Source organism: Anomaloglossus baeobatrachus, chromosome 5 (assembly GCF_048569485.1).
Source record: "Anomaloglossus baeobatrachus isolate aAnoBae1 chromosome 5, aAnoBae1.hap1, whole genome shotgun sequence".
NCBI classification, from domain to species: domain Eukaryota; kingdom Metazoa; phylum Chordata; class Amphibia; order Anura; family Aromobatidae; genus Anomaloglossus; species Anomaloglossus baeobatrachus.
In genome coordinates, this window is record NC_134357.1 from 569,859,041 (window position 1) to 569,877,281 (window position 18,241).

Genomic DNA, 18,241 nt, shown 5'->3' on the forward strand with positions numbered 1-18,241 from the left:
AATGCCATCAATGTATAAGGGAACTCTGGTACTGCATTACTGCTATATATATATATATATATATATATATATAGACTAAAAATCTAACTTACATGCATTGGCCAATTCATAAACTAAAAATCTCATTTTTTCATATAGCAGTAATGCAGTACCAGAGTTCCCTTATACATTGATGGCATTTAGTGTGCGTCAGAACCTCTTTTCAGTCTTCCTTGTAAGATGCAGGGTGGAGTCCTCCATCTAATGTCTGGTAGAATTTACAACATTATCCCTCCTACACTTGGAATATTGTTTTTTGCTTTTTAATTGGTTCTTAATTAATAATTAATTAATGCACTGATGCAAACACTCAGGGCTAGAGGAAGAGTTAGTGGATGCGAAATGGCTGCCTCCCGTCATACTTTTTCCTATTCTCCGCTGGGAAGATCTATTTGAATTTATAAATTAAGAAATAAAAGTAGATTTTTTTTTGCCATTTGGTGAATGCTGCGTTTTTCTTTCTACTGTTGCTGAATCCTTAAAGGAGTTGTCCGACATAAACTCAAAAATGTTTGGTAAGCTAATCTGTGTTGTATTGTCATATAAAACACACCTACATTGTTATTTTTTGTTTTCTAACTTTTGTTCCTCTTGAATTCACCCTTTATTCTCTGCAGCTCTTTGTTTACATTCAGCTCTAGCAATCTGACCACTTCCTGTGCAAAACCTCAGTCAGAGCTGGCACCGACCGGCCTCAGTGTCCAGCCCCACCCCAGTGTCCAGCCTCGCCCCCTGCCCGCCCCCTGCACACACATTCCCTGTCAGTATTCAGCCTCAGCACTGACCTGTTATCACTACAGCATTGCAAATAACAGACCCACATCAGGCTCTGCACCACACACCACATCGGGCTCTGCACCACACACCACATCGGGCTCTGCACCGCACACGCACCTATGGCTCTGCACAACACACGCACACATATGGCTCTGCACACTACACACACACACATATAGCTCTGCACTACACACACGCACATATGGCTCTGCACCACACACACGCACATATGGTTCTGTACCGCACACGTGCACATCGGACTCTGCACCGCACACGCACATCGGGCTCTGCACCGCACACGCACATCGGGCTCTGCACCGCACACGCACATCGGGCTCTGCACCACACACACGCACATATGGCTCTGCACCACACACACGCACATATGGTTCTGCACCACACATGCACATATATGGTTCTGCACCACACACACACACATCGGGCTCTGCACCGCACACGCACATCGGGCTCTGCACACCACACGCACACATATGGCTCTGCACCGCACACGCACATCGGGCTCTGCACCGCACACGCACATATGGCTCTGCACACCACACGCACACATATGGCTCTGCACCACACACACTCATACGGCTCTGCACCACACACACACATATGGTTCTGCACCGCACACACGCACATCGGACTCTACACCGCACACGCACATCGGGCTCTGCACCGCACACGCACATCGGGTTCTGCACCGCACACGCACATCGGGCTCTGCACTGCACACGCACATCGGGCTCTGCACACCACACGCACACATATGGCTCTGCACCACACACACACATATGGCTCTGCACCACACACACACATATGGCTCTGCACTGCACACACACATATGGCTCTGCACCGCACACACGCACATCGGGCTCTGCACCGCACACGCACATCGGGCTCTGCACCGCACACGCACATCGGGCTCTGCACCGCACACGCACACATATGGCTCTGCACCGCACACGCACACATATTGCTCTGCACCGCACACACACACATATGGCTCTGCACCGACTCCCCACCCCACCCCCATAGGGGACACATGTAGGGAGTACATACTCACCCGTCCTCGGTCCCCGCTGCTCCTGCACGTTCGCGCGCTGTCTGTGCTCTGGACATATCAGCACAGTAGTGACGTCACCGCTGTGCTGAAGAGAGCACAGACAGCGGGACAGTGATGAGCAGCAGCGCTGCTTCTCATCAGCGCTTTCAAATGTACCGGCATCTGTGATCTGTGATGCCGGTACATTTGAATGTGCGATCCTGAGCAGGGGGCCCGCGGTGCTGGCGCTGACACCACGGCAGCCGCCGCCAGGCCCCTCCCCCAGGTGACGGACCCCACAGCAGTGCAGGGGGAGGTTGTGGGCGGAGTACGGGGTGCGGGGGAATGTGTGGGAGGGTGCAGGGAAGGGGGGCGGGGCTCATTGCACTGTAGCCGCCCAGCAGGGAGGCGACATGCTGTTCCAGATTTGCATGGCAACATGGCCCTGCCCATGTTGACATGAAATGACCGGAAGCAGCAAAATCGCGGCAGGTGCGGTCACATGACCACTCTGAGCCGGGGGAGAGGGGCTGACAGCGGGGCAGGTAAGTGCTCTCTAGCTACTTACCTGCCCCAATGTAGCCCAGTAGGGTAATAAAAAAAAGTCAAAAGAAACCGGATAACCCCTTTAACTAATGATCATTTATTGAAATAAATGATTAACGCAAACTTGGTTATGGACAGGCGTCTTTAATACTGATAACAAGTTCAAGCAGGCGCCATTACTACAGGTAATGAGTGGAGGACAGAGGAGCCTCCTAAAGAGGAAGTTACAGGTCTGTGAGAGCCAGAAATCTTGCATGTTTTTAGGTGACTAAATACTTATTTTCCACCAAAAATCTTGCCAAATCAGACGCGGTGATTTTCTGGATGTTTTCTCATTTTGTCTCTCATAGTTGTGGTCACTTATGAAATCAATTACAGGCCTCTCATCTTTTTAAGTGGGAGAACATGCACAATTGGTGGCTGACTAATGATTCCCCCCCCCCCCCCCCCCACCGTATATCTGAAATTGTATCTGGTCTACTTGACAGGACTAGATCTAGCAAATTATCTCCCCTTGTTGGTTGATTAGCTGAACAGCCTATCATTGTCTGCACCTCAATATAAGTTTTGCACAGCATGTGCCGAACGACCTCAGGGCTACCTGATTCAGACCGGTTTCTTCACAGAATGATTGACCTCACTAATGTAACTCCACAATGTGATTATTCTGAACACCGCCCCCCCCCCCTTCAATTAATTATTCAAATACACTGACTCAAAAACCTGCAGATCATGAATGCGGAATATGGGGTTTTTCTAAGAATCTACTCCACCTACTGGTAAATTGTTTGACATGTGTTAACATAATTTATATTCCAAAATCAGTGTATAATCTGGATAGTCATATTGGACGGCTATTACGTAGAACACTACTGTAATTGTAGGAGTCTTCCCCATTCCAGGCTGAAGAGTCCTTGCAGGTCTCTGGAGATATCACAGAATGCTGCAGGACGGTTTCCTTAATGTCCTCATACTCGCGGTTCCACAGAGGGTCCATAACTCGATGCGCTTCTGAAGCTTCACCATCTAAGAACCTCAACAGATGTCGGACTCACTCCTGTTCTGGAACTTTCATTAACTGACAATGATGTTCAAAGTCTTGGAAGAAATCCTCATTAAACGGCCTTGTGGGACTCTATTGGTGATTCCCTCATGGTGGGTGTTGTTGTGAATGACTGCTGATGGTTCCTAGCTTCTTCCCCAGTGAGCTGCCTTTCATGAGCTAACTGAATGGCCTCTCGTTTATCCTCCACGGTGGTTTCATCTCCTCGCACCACACAATGCACTGACTTTTACAGGCATTTACCACCAGGTCCCGTCTTTCTTCCAATTGCTCTGGAAATCCTTCTCCAGTCCCATCTTGAAGACTAGCTTCTTCCAAAACCTCAAACAGTTGTACACACATGGCTCCGCTCCGTACACACATGGATCCATTTTGTACATCCAATACACACACCGCTCTGCTCTATACACGTCGCACACACACGGCTCTGCTCCGCACACACGAGACTCCACTCCGTACCCATTGTACACACGCAGCTTCGCTCTGCACACATGGCTCCACTCCATACACGGTTCCGCTCCGTACACGTCATACACACACGGCTCTGCTCCATACACCTCGTACACATATGGCTCTGCTCCGTACACCTCGTACACACAACTCCGCTCCGTACACCTTGTACACACACGGCTCTGCTCCGTACACCTCGTACACACACGGCTCTGCTCCGTACACCTCGTACACACACGGCTCTGCTCCGTACACCTCGTACACACACGGCTCTGCTCCGTACACCTCGTACACACACGGCTCTGCTCCGTACACACACGGCTCTGCTCCGTACACCTCATACACACACGGCTCTGCTCCGTACACACACGGCTCTGCTCCGTACACCTCGTACACACATGACTCCGCTCTGTACACACACGGCTCCGCTCCGTACACCTCATACACACACGGCTCTGCTCCGTACACCTCGTACACACACGACTCCGCTCCGTACACACACGGCTCTGCTCCGTACACACACGGCTCTGCTCCGTACACCTTATACACACACGGCTCTGCTCCGTACACCTTATACACACACGGCTCCGCTCCGTACACCTCGTACACACACGGCTCTGCTCCGTACACCTCGTACACACACGGGTCCGCTCCGTACACCTTATACACACACGGCTCTGCTCCGTACACCTCGTACACACACGGCTCCGCTCCGTACACCTCGTACACACACGGCTCTGCTACATTCACACTGTAAACCCCTCCTGACCCCACACATAACCTCCCCTCATCCAGCACCATGACAACCAGCACAGCAGAGTCCTGCATACACTGAGGAGCTGATCATGTGACCCCTGACTCCTCCCCTCCATGTGACATCATCACAGGTCCTGTAAGCACAGAGCAGCCATATATCCAGTGTGCGGCTCTGCAGGTGGAGGTAGGTGCAGGGTATTATATATCTAGTGTGCGGCTCTGCAGGTGGAGGTAGGTGCAGGGTCCTCATTATTCTCTTGTGGTTTTTTCTTCTCTGTCACGTCTTGCCCCTGAATCTTCCCCGCTCTCTCCCGCTCTGCGCCCCCCTTGAATCCTCCCCGCTCTCTCCCCTGAATTCCCCCTGCTCTCTCCCGCTCTGCCCCCTTCTCTAATGGCCGCTGGTTCTGGCCTCCGCCGTTCGGTCCTGGATGTATCAGAGGCAGTTACATCTCGGGGAAAGAAGGATTCAAGTAGAAAGCGACAAAGTTTTCCCTCCACTGAATGTTCCCGGTTTCCTCCGCTCTGCTGGTATAACCGGCTCCGACTCAGAAAACTTCAGTCCGTATTCATCATTTCTTATGATGAATGGGTCTGCGCACACATCAGTGATTTTTCACTGACCGTTTTTTCTGGCATCACTGATATCCCACGGACCACACTATGGTGTGATGCGTGAAACACGTGCCAGAAAAAAATGGACATTTAAAATAATAAACATTTTCAACTCCCCTTCCAGTGACGCTCTCTGCAGCTTCCTGCCCGGCTCAAGAATATTCATGAATGCAGCTAGAGCCGACCCGGAAGTAGCTGCAGAGAGCAGAGGCAGCGGGAGCCGGATGCTGGAGAACCGAAGAGTTCAGCACCACGGACAGCAGGAACGGGAAAGGTGAGCATAAGAGATGCTCAAGTATTGCACATGGACAAGCCACGTGTGCCGTGAATCACGAAACGTGGAAGGACATATGCGTTTTTTACACGTCAGTGAAGAACGTCTGTGTTTTTCACTTACATGTGAAACAGGCCTAAAGCCTGCTTTACATGTTACAATTTCATATACGATATCGTATGCGATCGTAAACCGCTACCATCGTATGTGCGGCACGTTCAATTTGTTGAATGTGCCGCACAAACGATTAACCCCCGTCACACATACTTACCCGTCCATACAACCTCGCTGTGGGCGGCGAACATCCACTTCCTGGAGTGGGAGGGACGTTCGGCGTCACAGCGACGTCACACGGCAGCCGGCCAATAGAAGCGGAGGGGCGGAGATGAGCGGGACGTAAACCTCCCGCCCACCTCCTTCCTTCCGCATTGTCGGCGGGAGCCGCGGACGGAGGTAAGCTGTCGTTGAATGTTCCCGGGGTGTCACACACTGCGATGTGTGCTGCCTCGGGAACATTGAACAAACGCACGTTCAATTTTTGAGGAATGAACGACGTGCATGCGATGAACGGATTTTCGTTCAATCGCAATTGCCCGGAGGTTTTACACGCTACAATCATACTTACGATGCCGGATGTGCGTCACTTACGACGTGACCCCGCCGACACATTGTAAGATTTATTGTAGCGTGTAAAGCGGACTTTAGTCACTTTTTTGCTTTCTGGTATTAATTGAAGTTTTTTGCTCAAAGCTTTTCAGAATGGCGCAAGTGATGCATGAATTTTACACAAATTAAAAATATTCACATGGCGAAAAGACTCAGAAAATGTTACCAAAAATCTTTTATATATCAAAACAGCTCAGGGTGAACTGGAGAACATATGTGACAAATTTTGTGACTTTCTAAAAACTTGCAGTTGATGAATCGGCCAAAAACAACTGAAAACCAGAAATAAAAATGCCGATTTCATGCGCTCGGGATGCTGGTTCTCCTATAGACAGAGCGGGAGCAACATTTAAAATGCACGGAAGAAGTGACATGTTGCATTTTTAAACGCAGTGATTTTGTCAAATTTTTGATTCTGAAAACGCGTTCAAAAGAGCATTGTGCGCCTGGATTATGCACAATCTTCATAGATTGTGCTGGGAATGCAGAAAGCATGCATTTACGCTGCAGTGCTAAACGCAGTGTAAATGCATGAAATTAAGCAACGTGCACACATGCCCTTACACCGGATTATTTCTGATGTTACATCACATCTTCTCTCCATTTAGGTCCTACAATATTGGATACTCTCAGTGGAGATCTTCTATAGAAGAGAATTCTTCTGACTGCCCCGTGAAGGATGGACCTGGACAGGGACAAGATGGCGGAGAGGATATTACACCTCACCCTAGAGATCCTCTTCCGGCTTACTGGAGAGGTGAGAGATTCTGATGACGTTAAATTACATCATTCTTATCTATGGGAATAACAGATGGACAGAACTGGAGAGGTGAGGACTCTGGAAATGTCTGGAGTGAGATTTCTTACTGTGTCTCTCCATAACCAGGATTACACAGTAGTGAAGAAGACCTCTAGTGAGCGCTGTCAGGCCCCTGTGTCTGAGGGATGGGGAAGACCCCTGAGCCCAATCATGGGGCTTCCACCTCACCCCCCGGTACATGAGGACATCAATGACCAGAAGATCCTAGAACTCACCTACAAGATGATTGAGCTGCTGACTGGAGAGGTGACACTGCTGGGAATGCTGGGACATTATACAGTAACGCTATGAAGGGATCGGGGGTGACGGTATCATTGTATGTGTCAGGTTCCTATAAGGTATCAGGACGTCACCGTCTATTTCTCCATGGAGGAGTGGGAGTATTTAGAAGGACACAAAGATCTGTACAAGGACGTCATGATGGAGGTTCCCCGGCCCCTCACATCACCAGGTAATAGACAGGACTAAATACACACGGCCTATAATTATCTGTATGTAAGGAATGAATTCAGCCCCTGTATGTGTCTCCTCCAGTTCTATCCAGTAAGAGGACAACACCAGAGAGATGTCCCCGTCCTCTTCTCCCACAGGACTATAAACAAGAAGATTCCGATGTTCCTCAGGATCATCAGGTAGATGGAGAGAAGGTGCCATGAAATCTCCCTATGATGTGTAGACGGCTGTGAAGGTCTTGTGCTCAGTCTTGTTTTATCCTCCAGTATTATATGTGTTATACTTGTGTAATGAGAGCGGTGGAGATGGCAGGATTAGAGCTGATCATAGATGGGACTTCTCCATCTGTCTGTGACTTTTACAATATTTGTTTCAGGGGGAAGATCTGCCCCATATTAATACTACAGAGACATATGTGAGGGGTGATGAGCGGAGTAAAGAGGAGATTCCTACAGATAACCGCCCAGGTGAGTAGCGACCTCTATTCACCATATATATATAATATAGTGCCTACAAGTAGTCTTCAACCCCCTGCAGATTTTGCAGGTTTGATAAGATGCAAATAAGTTAGAGCCTGCAAACTTCAAACAAGAGCAGGATTTATTAACAGATGCATAAATCTTACAAACCAACAAGTTATGTTGCTCAGTTAAATTTTAATACATTTTCAACATAAAAGTGTGGGTCAATTATTATTCAACCCCTAGGTTTAATATTTTGTGGAATAACCCTTGTTTGCAATTACAGCTAATAATCGTCTTTTATAAGACCTGATCAGGCCGGCACAGGTCTCTGGAGTTATCTTGGCCCACTCCTCCATGCAGATCTTCTCCAAGTTATCTAGGTTCTTTGGGTGTCTCAAGTGGACTTTAATCTTGAGCTCCTTCCACAAGTTTTCAATTGGGTTAAGGTCAGGAGACTGACTAGGCCACTGCAACACCTTGATTTTTTCCCTCTTGAACCAGGCCTTGGTTTTCTTGGCTGTGTGCTTTGGGTCGTTGTCTTGTTGGAATATGAAATAACGACCCATCTTAAGATCCTTGATGGAGTTGCGGAGGTTCTTGGCCAAAATCTCCAGGTAGACTGTGCTATCCATCTTCCCATTGATGCAATGGATGAAATGACCAGGCCAGGCCCCTTGGCTGAGAAACAGCCCCACAGCATGATGCTGCCACCACCATGCTTAAATGTAGGGATGGTATTCTTGGGGTCGTATGCAGTGCCATCCAGTCTCCAAACGTCATGTGTGTGGTTGGCACCAAAGATCTCGATCTTGGTCTCATCAGACCAGAGAACCTTGAACCAGTCTGTCTCAGAGTCCTCCAATTGATCATGAGCAAACTGTAGACGAGCCTTGACATGACGCTTAAAGGTACCTTACGGGCTCGTCTGGAATGGAGACCATTGCGGTGGAATACGTTACTTATGGTATTGACTGAAACCAATGTCCCCACTGCCATGAGATCTTCCCGGAGCTCCTTCCTTGTTGTCCTTGGGTTAGCCTTGACCCTTCCGGCAAGCCTGGCCTCGGCACGGGTGGAAACTTTCAAAGGCTGTCCAGGCCGTGGAAGGCTAACAGTAGTTCCATAAGCCTTCCACTTCCGGATGATGCTCCCAACAGTGGAGACAGGTAGGCCCAACTCCTTGGAAAGGGTTTTGTACCCCTTGCCAGCCTTGTGACCCTCCACGATCTTGTCTCTGATGGCCTTGGAATGCTCCTTTGTCTTTCCCATGTTGACCAAGTATGAGTGCTGTGCACAAGTTTGGGGAGGGTCTTAATTAGTCAGAAAAGGCTGGAAAAAGAGATAATTAATCCAAACATGTGAAGCTCATTGTTCCTTGTGCCTGAAATACTTCTTAATACTTTAGGGGAACCAAACAGAATTCTGGTGGTTTGAGGGGTTGAATAATAAATGACCCTCTGAATAAACTTTTCACTATTTAAAAAAAAAATAAAAAAAAAAAATAACATTCTTTTTTGCTGCAGTGCATTTCACACTTCCAGGCTGATCTACAGTCCAAATGTCACAATGCCAAGTTAATTCCAAATGTGTAAACCTGCTAAATCTGCAGGGGGTTGAATACTACTTGTAGGCACTGTGTATATATATATATATATATATATATATATATATTTATATTACATTCTAGTGTTTTTTTTCTGCTAAAATTGTATTTTTGCCTCAAAGTTTTAATTCACACAAGGGGTAATAGGAGAGAATAGACTGGAAAATTTGATATGCAATTTTATATTGGACGTGACAATACCTCATGTGTGGTTGGGAACTACTGTTTGAGCACTCGGCAGGGATCGGATGGGAAGGAGCTATACTTGGTTTTTATAAAGCAGGTCCATTTGACTAGATAGCCCACTCCATTCGCTGAGCCCTCAGAAGACCCCAGAAGAAACCAGATATTGGAAATTTCACTGCTTAAGGAATTTATTTGGGGGTTTAGAAAGCATTTTGAACCCAGAGGTGCGTCAAAGAACCTTATCACATTGGGACGTGGAAATATAATATTTTAGTGGTAAAAATTAAAGAAAAATTCTTAGCTGCAAGTCTTTCAGTTACACAAGGGTTAAAAAGTTAAACGGGACCCCACAATTTATTGCGCAATTTCTCCTGAACACTGTAATGCCCTATATGTTGTGAAAACCTACTGTTTGGCCACACACGGGCTGAGCAGGAAGGAGCTCTAACTTGCTTTTGATTAACAAGTTTTGCTAAAATAGTTTGCAGGTGACATTTGCAGAACCCCTTAGGTGCCTTGAGCAGCAGAAAACTCCCCCAAAAGTGACCCCAATGTAGAAATTGCACCTTTTCAAATTCCTGTACAGGTGAACCGACTATATTATAACATCCACGTCATATTTTTTTTTTCCTGCACAATTGGGAATATACCATTTTAGTGCCCAAACATTAAGCCCAGCTTGTGCTTCTGGCACCCATTACATTAATTGTGTTCTCCCCTCCACAATAATGCCAAATATCTGTCCGCTTACTGAGGTTTAGGGCTCAGAAGGACGGCAGGGGGGAGCATTTCAATTTGGGAGCGCAGATTTCACTGGATTTTATATGAGGGGTAGGTGATGTCACTTTTTTAGAGCCTTTTTCTTCTACCATTTTCCCAAAGATAAGCCCTAGCAGGAATTTTCAGCATTTTCGGCGTGCGGCTTAAATATAAGCCCTATTCCGAAAATAAGCCCTAGTTGCGGTTCAATAATGAAGTGTCCAGCAGCTAAAAAAGTTAAAGACTCCTGCAGGACACTTCATTATAGAAAGCAGACACCCCCAAAACAGGAGAAAGAAGACCCCGCAATCATACTCACCAGACGCCGAAAGGGAGGACCTGCAGTGGAATGCGTCAAGGACCTGCGGTGGAATACACACCCACATGCGTCAGATCGCACACCCACACATCAGATCACACACATTCACCACATTCAGAGATACCAATTGGTTCAGGCCAGCAAGGGAACCTGGGATGCAGTGCGGTGGAATGCACGGAGTGTGTGTGTGTGTGTGTGTGTGTGTGTGTGCGCGATCGATCGGATGTAAGTGTCAGCCAGAAGTAGGGGAGAACCGCGAGGAGCATACCTGCTGGAGGGCATGGGCGTAACTACCGAGGTTGCTACTGCGACCGGGCCCGGCAGCTTAGGGACCCGCTTTGCAGATCAGCAAGCAGCTCCTTTCAGTGAGAGGAGTTGCGCTGATCTGGCGCAGACCACGCGGCCGCTATATGACCCGGTGCCGCCGCTGACACCGGGCCCCCCTGCCCGTTGTCAGCGGCGGCACCGTGCCTCCCTCCCCCGTCATCACGCACAGCAACAATGAACAAGCGTGGAGCGGCCTGTGCAGCTCCACGCTCCATTATTTTCCTTCTGTGCCTGCGCGTAAAGTCACTCCTGTACAACCGCTGTGCTGAAAGCACAGAGCACAGGGTGGGAGGTCGCCGACCGCAGCTGCAGGGGATTGTAGGAGAGGTGAGGACGGAGCAGCGGGGGAACCAGGAGACGAGAGGCCAGCAGCGGGGAATGAGGAGAGAAGTAAGAACTTTTGTATTTTGGGTTTTTTTTTTGTTTGTTTTTCTTTAAAATCAGTGCATACACGGTGGCCAGGGGCCGGGAAGGGGGGTGGGGGGGGAGCATGGGGGGCTGCCAGCATTATACATGGAGCATGGGGGGGCTGCCAGCACTATACATGGGGGGGCTGCCAGCATTATACATGGAGCATGGGGGGGCTGCCAGCACTATACATGGGGGGGATGCCTGCATTATACATGGAGCATGGGGGGGCTGCCTGCATAATGTGTCTCGCCCACCTGCAGCGGTCGCCCCAGGGACACCACTCCACCTTTCGGGGACGCCACAGGGTCTTCACTTTGGTATCTCTGGCCACAGGTATGTCAGGTTTATTTACATGGGGGTCGTGACGCCACTCACGGTTTGCGGTCAGGAATATGGGTGACCGCCACTGCAGGTTTAACGAGCGTCTGGGGTTGATGGGGTCTACAGTCTGGTGGTATGGCCTCCCGTGAGTGAGGCTGGCTCCAGGCAGGGGCTCGGGTGTGTAGAACAACAGGTCCCGGAATAACTCAGTCTCAGTCCAAGATGTCTTTCAACTTGTTTTACTCACTTTCAGTTGTTGAGGAACCTGGGCGATGCTGAGATTAAACCAGGAGAAACCAGGTATCCTTTAGGCCGGTTTAAGGGTAACCGTTAACTTGCCTTCCTAGCACTTCTTGTTTCGGATAACCCCTGACTTAAAGTACCGTGGGATTCATTCAGGGAAGTCGCTACTGCCTTTTCTCCCCTTTTTGGCCCGTTTGCCGGCAGCGTGGACCAAGGAAGATGGCTCCATGCTCGATCCTCCTTATGGGCCTATAGAGGCTCGGACTCTAGTTGGTTGGTGTGGGACTTGTGGTTCCCCTCACCGGCAGGTTTAGCAGATCAAATAAATGGACGTCTACTCTAGGGACCTGTTCCCCGTGCGTGCCTAGTCACCAGGAGTCTCCGTACTCGACCATCTGACCTCCTCAGCGTCTTTCTGACCGACTTGCTGGTAACCGTTCTCCCCCGCTAACGGCTACTACACGTGCATGGTCTGACTAGCGTGTCAGCGCGCGTCCCTCTTTTTCTTGCCACCTTTTTGCACTTCTTCACTACCAGACTGGCTAACTCCTCCTACTTTCCTTACAGCCACTGCCACCTTAGCTTCCAGCCCCTCCCCTACACCCCTAGATGAGATGTGGAGGAAAGCCCCCTCTTGGGTCTGCCCAACGGTCCCCTCTAAAGTGTGGGAGACCTGGTTGCTATGTGTCTGTGCGTACACACCCTATTCCAGCCTCCAGGATTACCTGGAAGTACTGTCCCAGCATGGGTGCAGTACTCGGTGGCGCCTGACCAGGTCAGGGGCGCCACATATACATAGAGCATAGGGGGGCTGCCTGCATTATACATGGAGCATGGGGGGGCTTGTATTATACATGGAGCGTGGGGGAGCTTGCATTATACATGGAGCGTGGGGGGGCTTGTGAGTTGCCTACCACAGCGTTGCAGCGGTCACCTGCGGGGCACTGCGGGGACTTCTCTGAAGGGACCCTTCTGGCAAGGTATGTCAGGTTCACTTGTATAGGAGTCGTGACGCCACTCTCGGTTTTGTGGTCAGGGTGAGGGGTGACCGCCACTGCAGTTTAACGAGCGTCTGGGGCTGATGGTGTCTGCAGTCTGTTGTTTTGGCCTCCCAAGAGTGAGGCTGGCCCCAGGGGCTCGGGTATATGTATGTGGAACCACAGGTCGCAGAATAACTCAAACACAGTCCAGAAAGTCTTTCAACTTGTTTACTCACTTTTGGATGGTTGGTGAGAAACCCGGGCGATGCTGAGATTATACCAGGTGGAACCAGGAATTCCTGCAGGCCATTCTGAGGGTAGCTATTAACTCGCCTTCCTTGCACTTCTTTTGTTTTGGATAACCCCTCACTTGCAGTATCGTGGGATTCATCCAGGGAAAGTTGCTACTGCCTCTCCTTCCCTTTCTGGCCCGTTTGCCGGCAGCATGGACCTGGTGAGATGGCTTCTTGCCCTATCTCCTTATGGGTTACCCTGTTGCTCGAACTCTGTATCTTTGGTGAGGAACCTCTAGTCCCCTCACCGGCAGTTTTAGCAGATTAGTAGATCTATATCTGACTCTAGGGACCTGTTCCCTGTGCGTAATTACCATTATTGTGCTGTGCGTAATTACCAGCATTCCCCGTACTCGACTGCCTCTGTTCAGGTGTCTTTCAGGCTGACTTTCTGGTCACTGTACTTCCCTGCTAACAGCTACCATACCTGCAGGGTCTGGCTAGCGTGGCTGTACGTCTGCTCCCTTCAGCAACTTCTGTACACTGCTCCAGACTGGCTTGCTCCTCCTCCTTTTCCTGTCTGCCACTGCATCTAGCTTCCAGCCCCTCCACTACACCCCTTGCTGAGAATTGAAAGTTAACCTCTTCAGGGCTACCCAAGGGTCCCCTCAAGGTGTGGGAGTCCTGGTTGCTATGTGTCTGTGTGTACACACCTCATTCTGGCCTTTTGGAATTACCTGGAAGCACTCTCCCAGCATGGGTGCAGTACTCTGTGATGCCTGACCAAGTCAGGGGCGCCACACTTGCATTATACATGGATCATGGGGGGTCTTGCGTTATACATGGAGCATGGGGGGCTGGCTTCATTATACATGGAACATGGGGGGGCTGGCTGCATTATACATGCAGCATGGACGGCTGGCTGCATTATACATGGGGGGGCTAGCTGCATCATATATGGAGGCCTGGGGTGAATTATAATATACGAAGGACTATGGGGCGCAGTATAATATATGGAGCACTATGGGGTGAATTATAATATATGGAGAACTATGAGAAATGCATTATAATACATGGAGGACTATGGAGCTGCATACTAATATGAAGGGTTATGTGGGACCCTTTATACAACATGGAAGGCTATGTGGGGGCCATTATAGTATTTGGAGAACTATATACAAGGGGGGACAAAGATACAGGCAGGGGATGGGAACGTTTTGTGCTGAGGGAAAAGGGCTCTTTCCCTCAGCACCTAGCTTTCTCATGCTCTGATATGGGAAAGCTGGGTGCTGAGGGAAAGAGCCAAGTGTCAGCGCATTATCCTGTACTCCGAGTGTTATTGTTCCGTACCCCAAGTGTCAGTGTACGTAGAGGGGGGCCCAAGTCCAAACTTTGCATCGGGGCCCATCAAACTCTAGTTACACCACTGCCTGCCGAAGATCACAGGAGGACCTGGGAGCGACGCAGACGTCCTGGGTCTGGTGAGTATGATTCTCCTGAGAAGGGGAGTATGTGTTTTTTTGGGGGTGGTAAACTTAACCCCAACCGTGTTTACCCGAGAATAAGCCCTACCCTGAAAATTATCTCTAGCGCATTTTTCAGAGAAAAAATAATATAAGACTGTGTTTTACTTTCGGGGAAACATGGTATCAGTAAAGTGGAACCCCCCGATATTTCTAGTGACAGATGACGGACCTGAGTGGGGGCTGGTTTAGTGTGGGATGGGTTGGGTTTTTTATTAGTAATATTTTGGGATACATGACTTTTTTTTTTATAACTTTCCATATAAGATTGGGATCACATTACACTTACAACGTGGTTTCCGTATAAATCCCACAAAAATGCGACTCAGACGAAACCCTCGCTGCTTCTGATGAGGCGGCGAACAAGAGTGGACCCACTGGACCACAGGAGGGACCCAGGCATACCCAGGAATTGGAGGGACTTTACTAAGTGCCTACCGAAGCAGATGCCAGGTGCCACTCCCAGGGCAGTGACCAGTGGAAACTGAGCCCTAGCACAGGGATGGGCTCAGGTATGGATAGGCAGGCTCTTACGGCCGCATGTACAGGCAGGTGCAGCCGGGATGGCTGAGGTAGACAGGACAGGCAGGTACAGATGGTATGGCTGGGACAGGGAGACAGGACTGGATAGATGAACACTAGCACAAGTAATGGATGCTGGACAACGGGACTTGACAACTAGCTAGCTAGACGGACATACACTAATTGGCTGACCATGTTGCTCAGGCATCTATCCTAGTAGGAAGGTGCATTAAGTACCTAGTGCCTCTCAGTGAGAGGCAGTTCTGTAATATGGCCCGACGGCCCCTCAAGAGCAGGGTAGGCGCGCACGTACCCTAGGCGCATTCTCGGCCCTGGGAGCAGGAGGAAGGAGATTCACCTGTGGAGGACAGCGGGTAAGCAGGGCAAGAGTGCAGGTTAGCTGCAGCCTAAGTGAGTCTGCTTCCCTGCTGGGTAGGGTCAGAGCAATACAGGAACGCCAGCGCTACAGTTTGTTGTTTTCAGCTCCACCATGGGTTTTTGGGGTTTTTTTTTTAACAATAGTATGATGAAAAAGCTATATTTTTTGAATTGTAAAAATTGTCCTTTTACTATGTTTGTCGTAAAAGTAAATAACTTGACCTTTTTATAAATCGTTCCGGACATGGCAATAGCAATTATGTATACACTTTTTTTTTTGTTTATTTTTGTTTTAACACAATATTTGTGTTTTTAGTGGCAAAAAAGTTTTCGTGTTTTCTGTGCGCATTTCTTTCTTCTTTAGTCTCATGCATTGCTGTACTGGTGCACTGCAGTGCCTGAGACCTGCCAGTTTCAAACTGACTCTGCCTTTTAGACACCGCTATTTGCACAGTATAACAGGCCACTGTGCCCTGGGGTCATCAGATTACCTCTGGGTCCAATGGCAACTACCGTTACGTGCATTTACGATATGCGGGGAAGGGGGGGGGGGGTCGGGCTATAGTGTTGAAGAGAGTATAACAACCCCCTTTTAATCATTTGTATGCTGCAGTTGCAATTAATTTTGGCCTCTAAGGAGTTAATTGGCCTCAATCAGGTCCAAAACGTATTAGTAACAATGCCACAGGGTGTTCGTTGTCATATGCAGTTGTCAACCTCTAGATTTTTGCTCACTGTGGAGCGCTATACAATTATTCATCAACACCGTAAAAAAGCAGCACTAAGGATTAAGGTCCCTTAACGGCCACCATGAAAAGGTGTATCAGCAGTCATTAAGAGGTCAATAACCTAATGTATTAGTCTTTGCATTGCTGTCTGCAGTATGTACCCCTGTCTTCGTCAGCTACTAATTTAATTTTTTCAAAACAGCATTTCTGAAATAAAAAGAAATATATATATATTTTTCTTGCAGATGACTGTGCGTCAGAAGGATATTTGCCATTTACTAGTTTTGAAGCAGCTGATTATGGTATCACGCCATATATATCTGAAGAGCGTGAAATAATTCCAGATATACAGCCAGTCCTTCACAACAAAAATCTATCATCTATTCCTTATCAACAGGACCTATCTTCTGATTCATTACAGACTGTTAAGCAAAAAGAAAATAACAAGAGGAATGCTAAACATCAAAAAGCTCATACAGGGGGAAAAACTTTTTCATGTTCAGAATGTGGGAAATGTTTTTCCCGGAAAGGAAGTCTTACGATACATGAGAGAATTCACACAGGGGAGAAGCCATTCTCATGTTCAGAATGTGGGAGCTGTTTTGTAGCGAAATCATCTCTCGTTAAACATAAAAGAACCCACACAGGGGAGAAGCCATTTGCATGTTCAGAATGTGGAAAATATTTTGTCAAGAAATCAAGTCTTATTGTACATCGAAGAATTCACACAGGGGAGAAGCCATTTTCATGTTCAGAATGTGGAGAATATTTTACCATCAAATCAAGTCTTATTATACATCAGAGAATTCACACAGGGGAGAGGCCATTTTCATGTTCAGAATGTGGAAAATATTTGTCCAAGAAATCAAGTCTTATTGCACATCAAAGAGTTCACACAGGAGAGAAGCCATTTTCATGTTCAGAATGTGAGACATGTTTTAAGAACAAAGCAGATCTTTTTAAACATAGAAGCACTCACACAGGGGAGAAGCCATTTTCATGTTCAGAATGTGGGAAGTGTTATAGGATTAAATCACATCTTATGCGTCATCAGAGAATCCATACAGGGGAAAAGCCATATTCATGTTCAGAATGTGGGAAGTGTTATAGGATTAAATTAGATCTTGTTAGTCATCAGAGAATCCATACAGGGGAAAAGCCATTTTCATGTTCAGAATGTGGAAAATGTTTTAACAGGAAAACAACTCTTACTGCACATCATAAAATTCACACAGGAGAGTAGTCATTTTCTTGTTCAAAATGAACTGCACATCAGAGGATTCATACACATCATATATAATCCTCCCTTCTACTCACACCTGGTCTAATTCATGCCCCCTTTTTTTTTTCAAATCAAATAGTTTCTATTAAGTTTTAAAACATTACATGTTATAGATTTCTCAGAAAAAGTTTCATTTTTTTTTAGAAGCAATAACAACCCTCAATATAATATCCAGATAATAATAGCTTGACAAGAATGTGCAGTTGAATGTGCATTTGATTTCCTGTAATAAAGCCATTTTTTAAACCATTCTTATGAATGTTTTTTGGTTTTTTTTGTTAAAGGTGTGCATATCAATCCTGTCTCCAATAGGGCATATAGGCATTGCTGTAACAGCTCAATACATCCATTGTGTCACAGTCATGTGGTTTCTGGCAATAGCTGGTCACAGCGTTTGGTTGCACAAAATGCGCCCTGATTTTCTATTATTCCTGCTGTTAGTATTTATTGTAATAGGT

General features: G+C 47.8%; 1 protein-coding gene across 1 annotated transcript; it reads left to right on the forward strand.

Moving 5' to 3' along the window:
* Positions 1-7,390: 7,390 nt before the first annotated feature.
* LOC142312381 (uncharacterized) lies at positions 7,391-18,012 on the forward strand. Its single transcript, XM_075351322.1, has 4 exons — positions 7,391-7,502; positions 7,586-7,683; positions 7,881-7,971; positions 16,747-18,012. Exons 1-4 carry the CDS (start codon positions 7,418-7,420, stop codon positions 17,742-17,744), a joined length of 1,272 nt encoding a protein of 423 aa, XP_075207437.1. The 5' UTR covers positions 7,391-7,417; the 3' UTR covers positions 17,745-18,012.
* Positions 18,013-18,241: the final 229 nt, after the last annotated feature.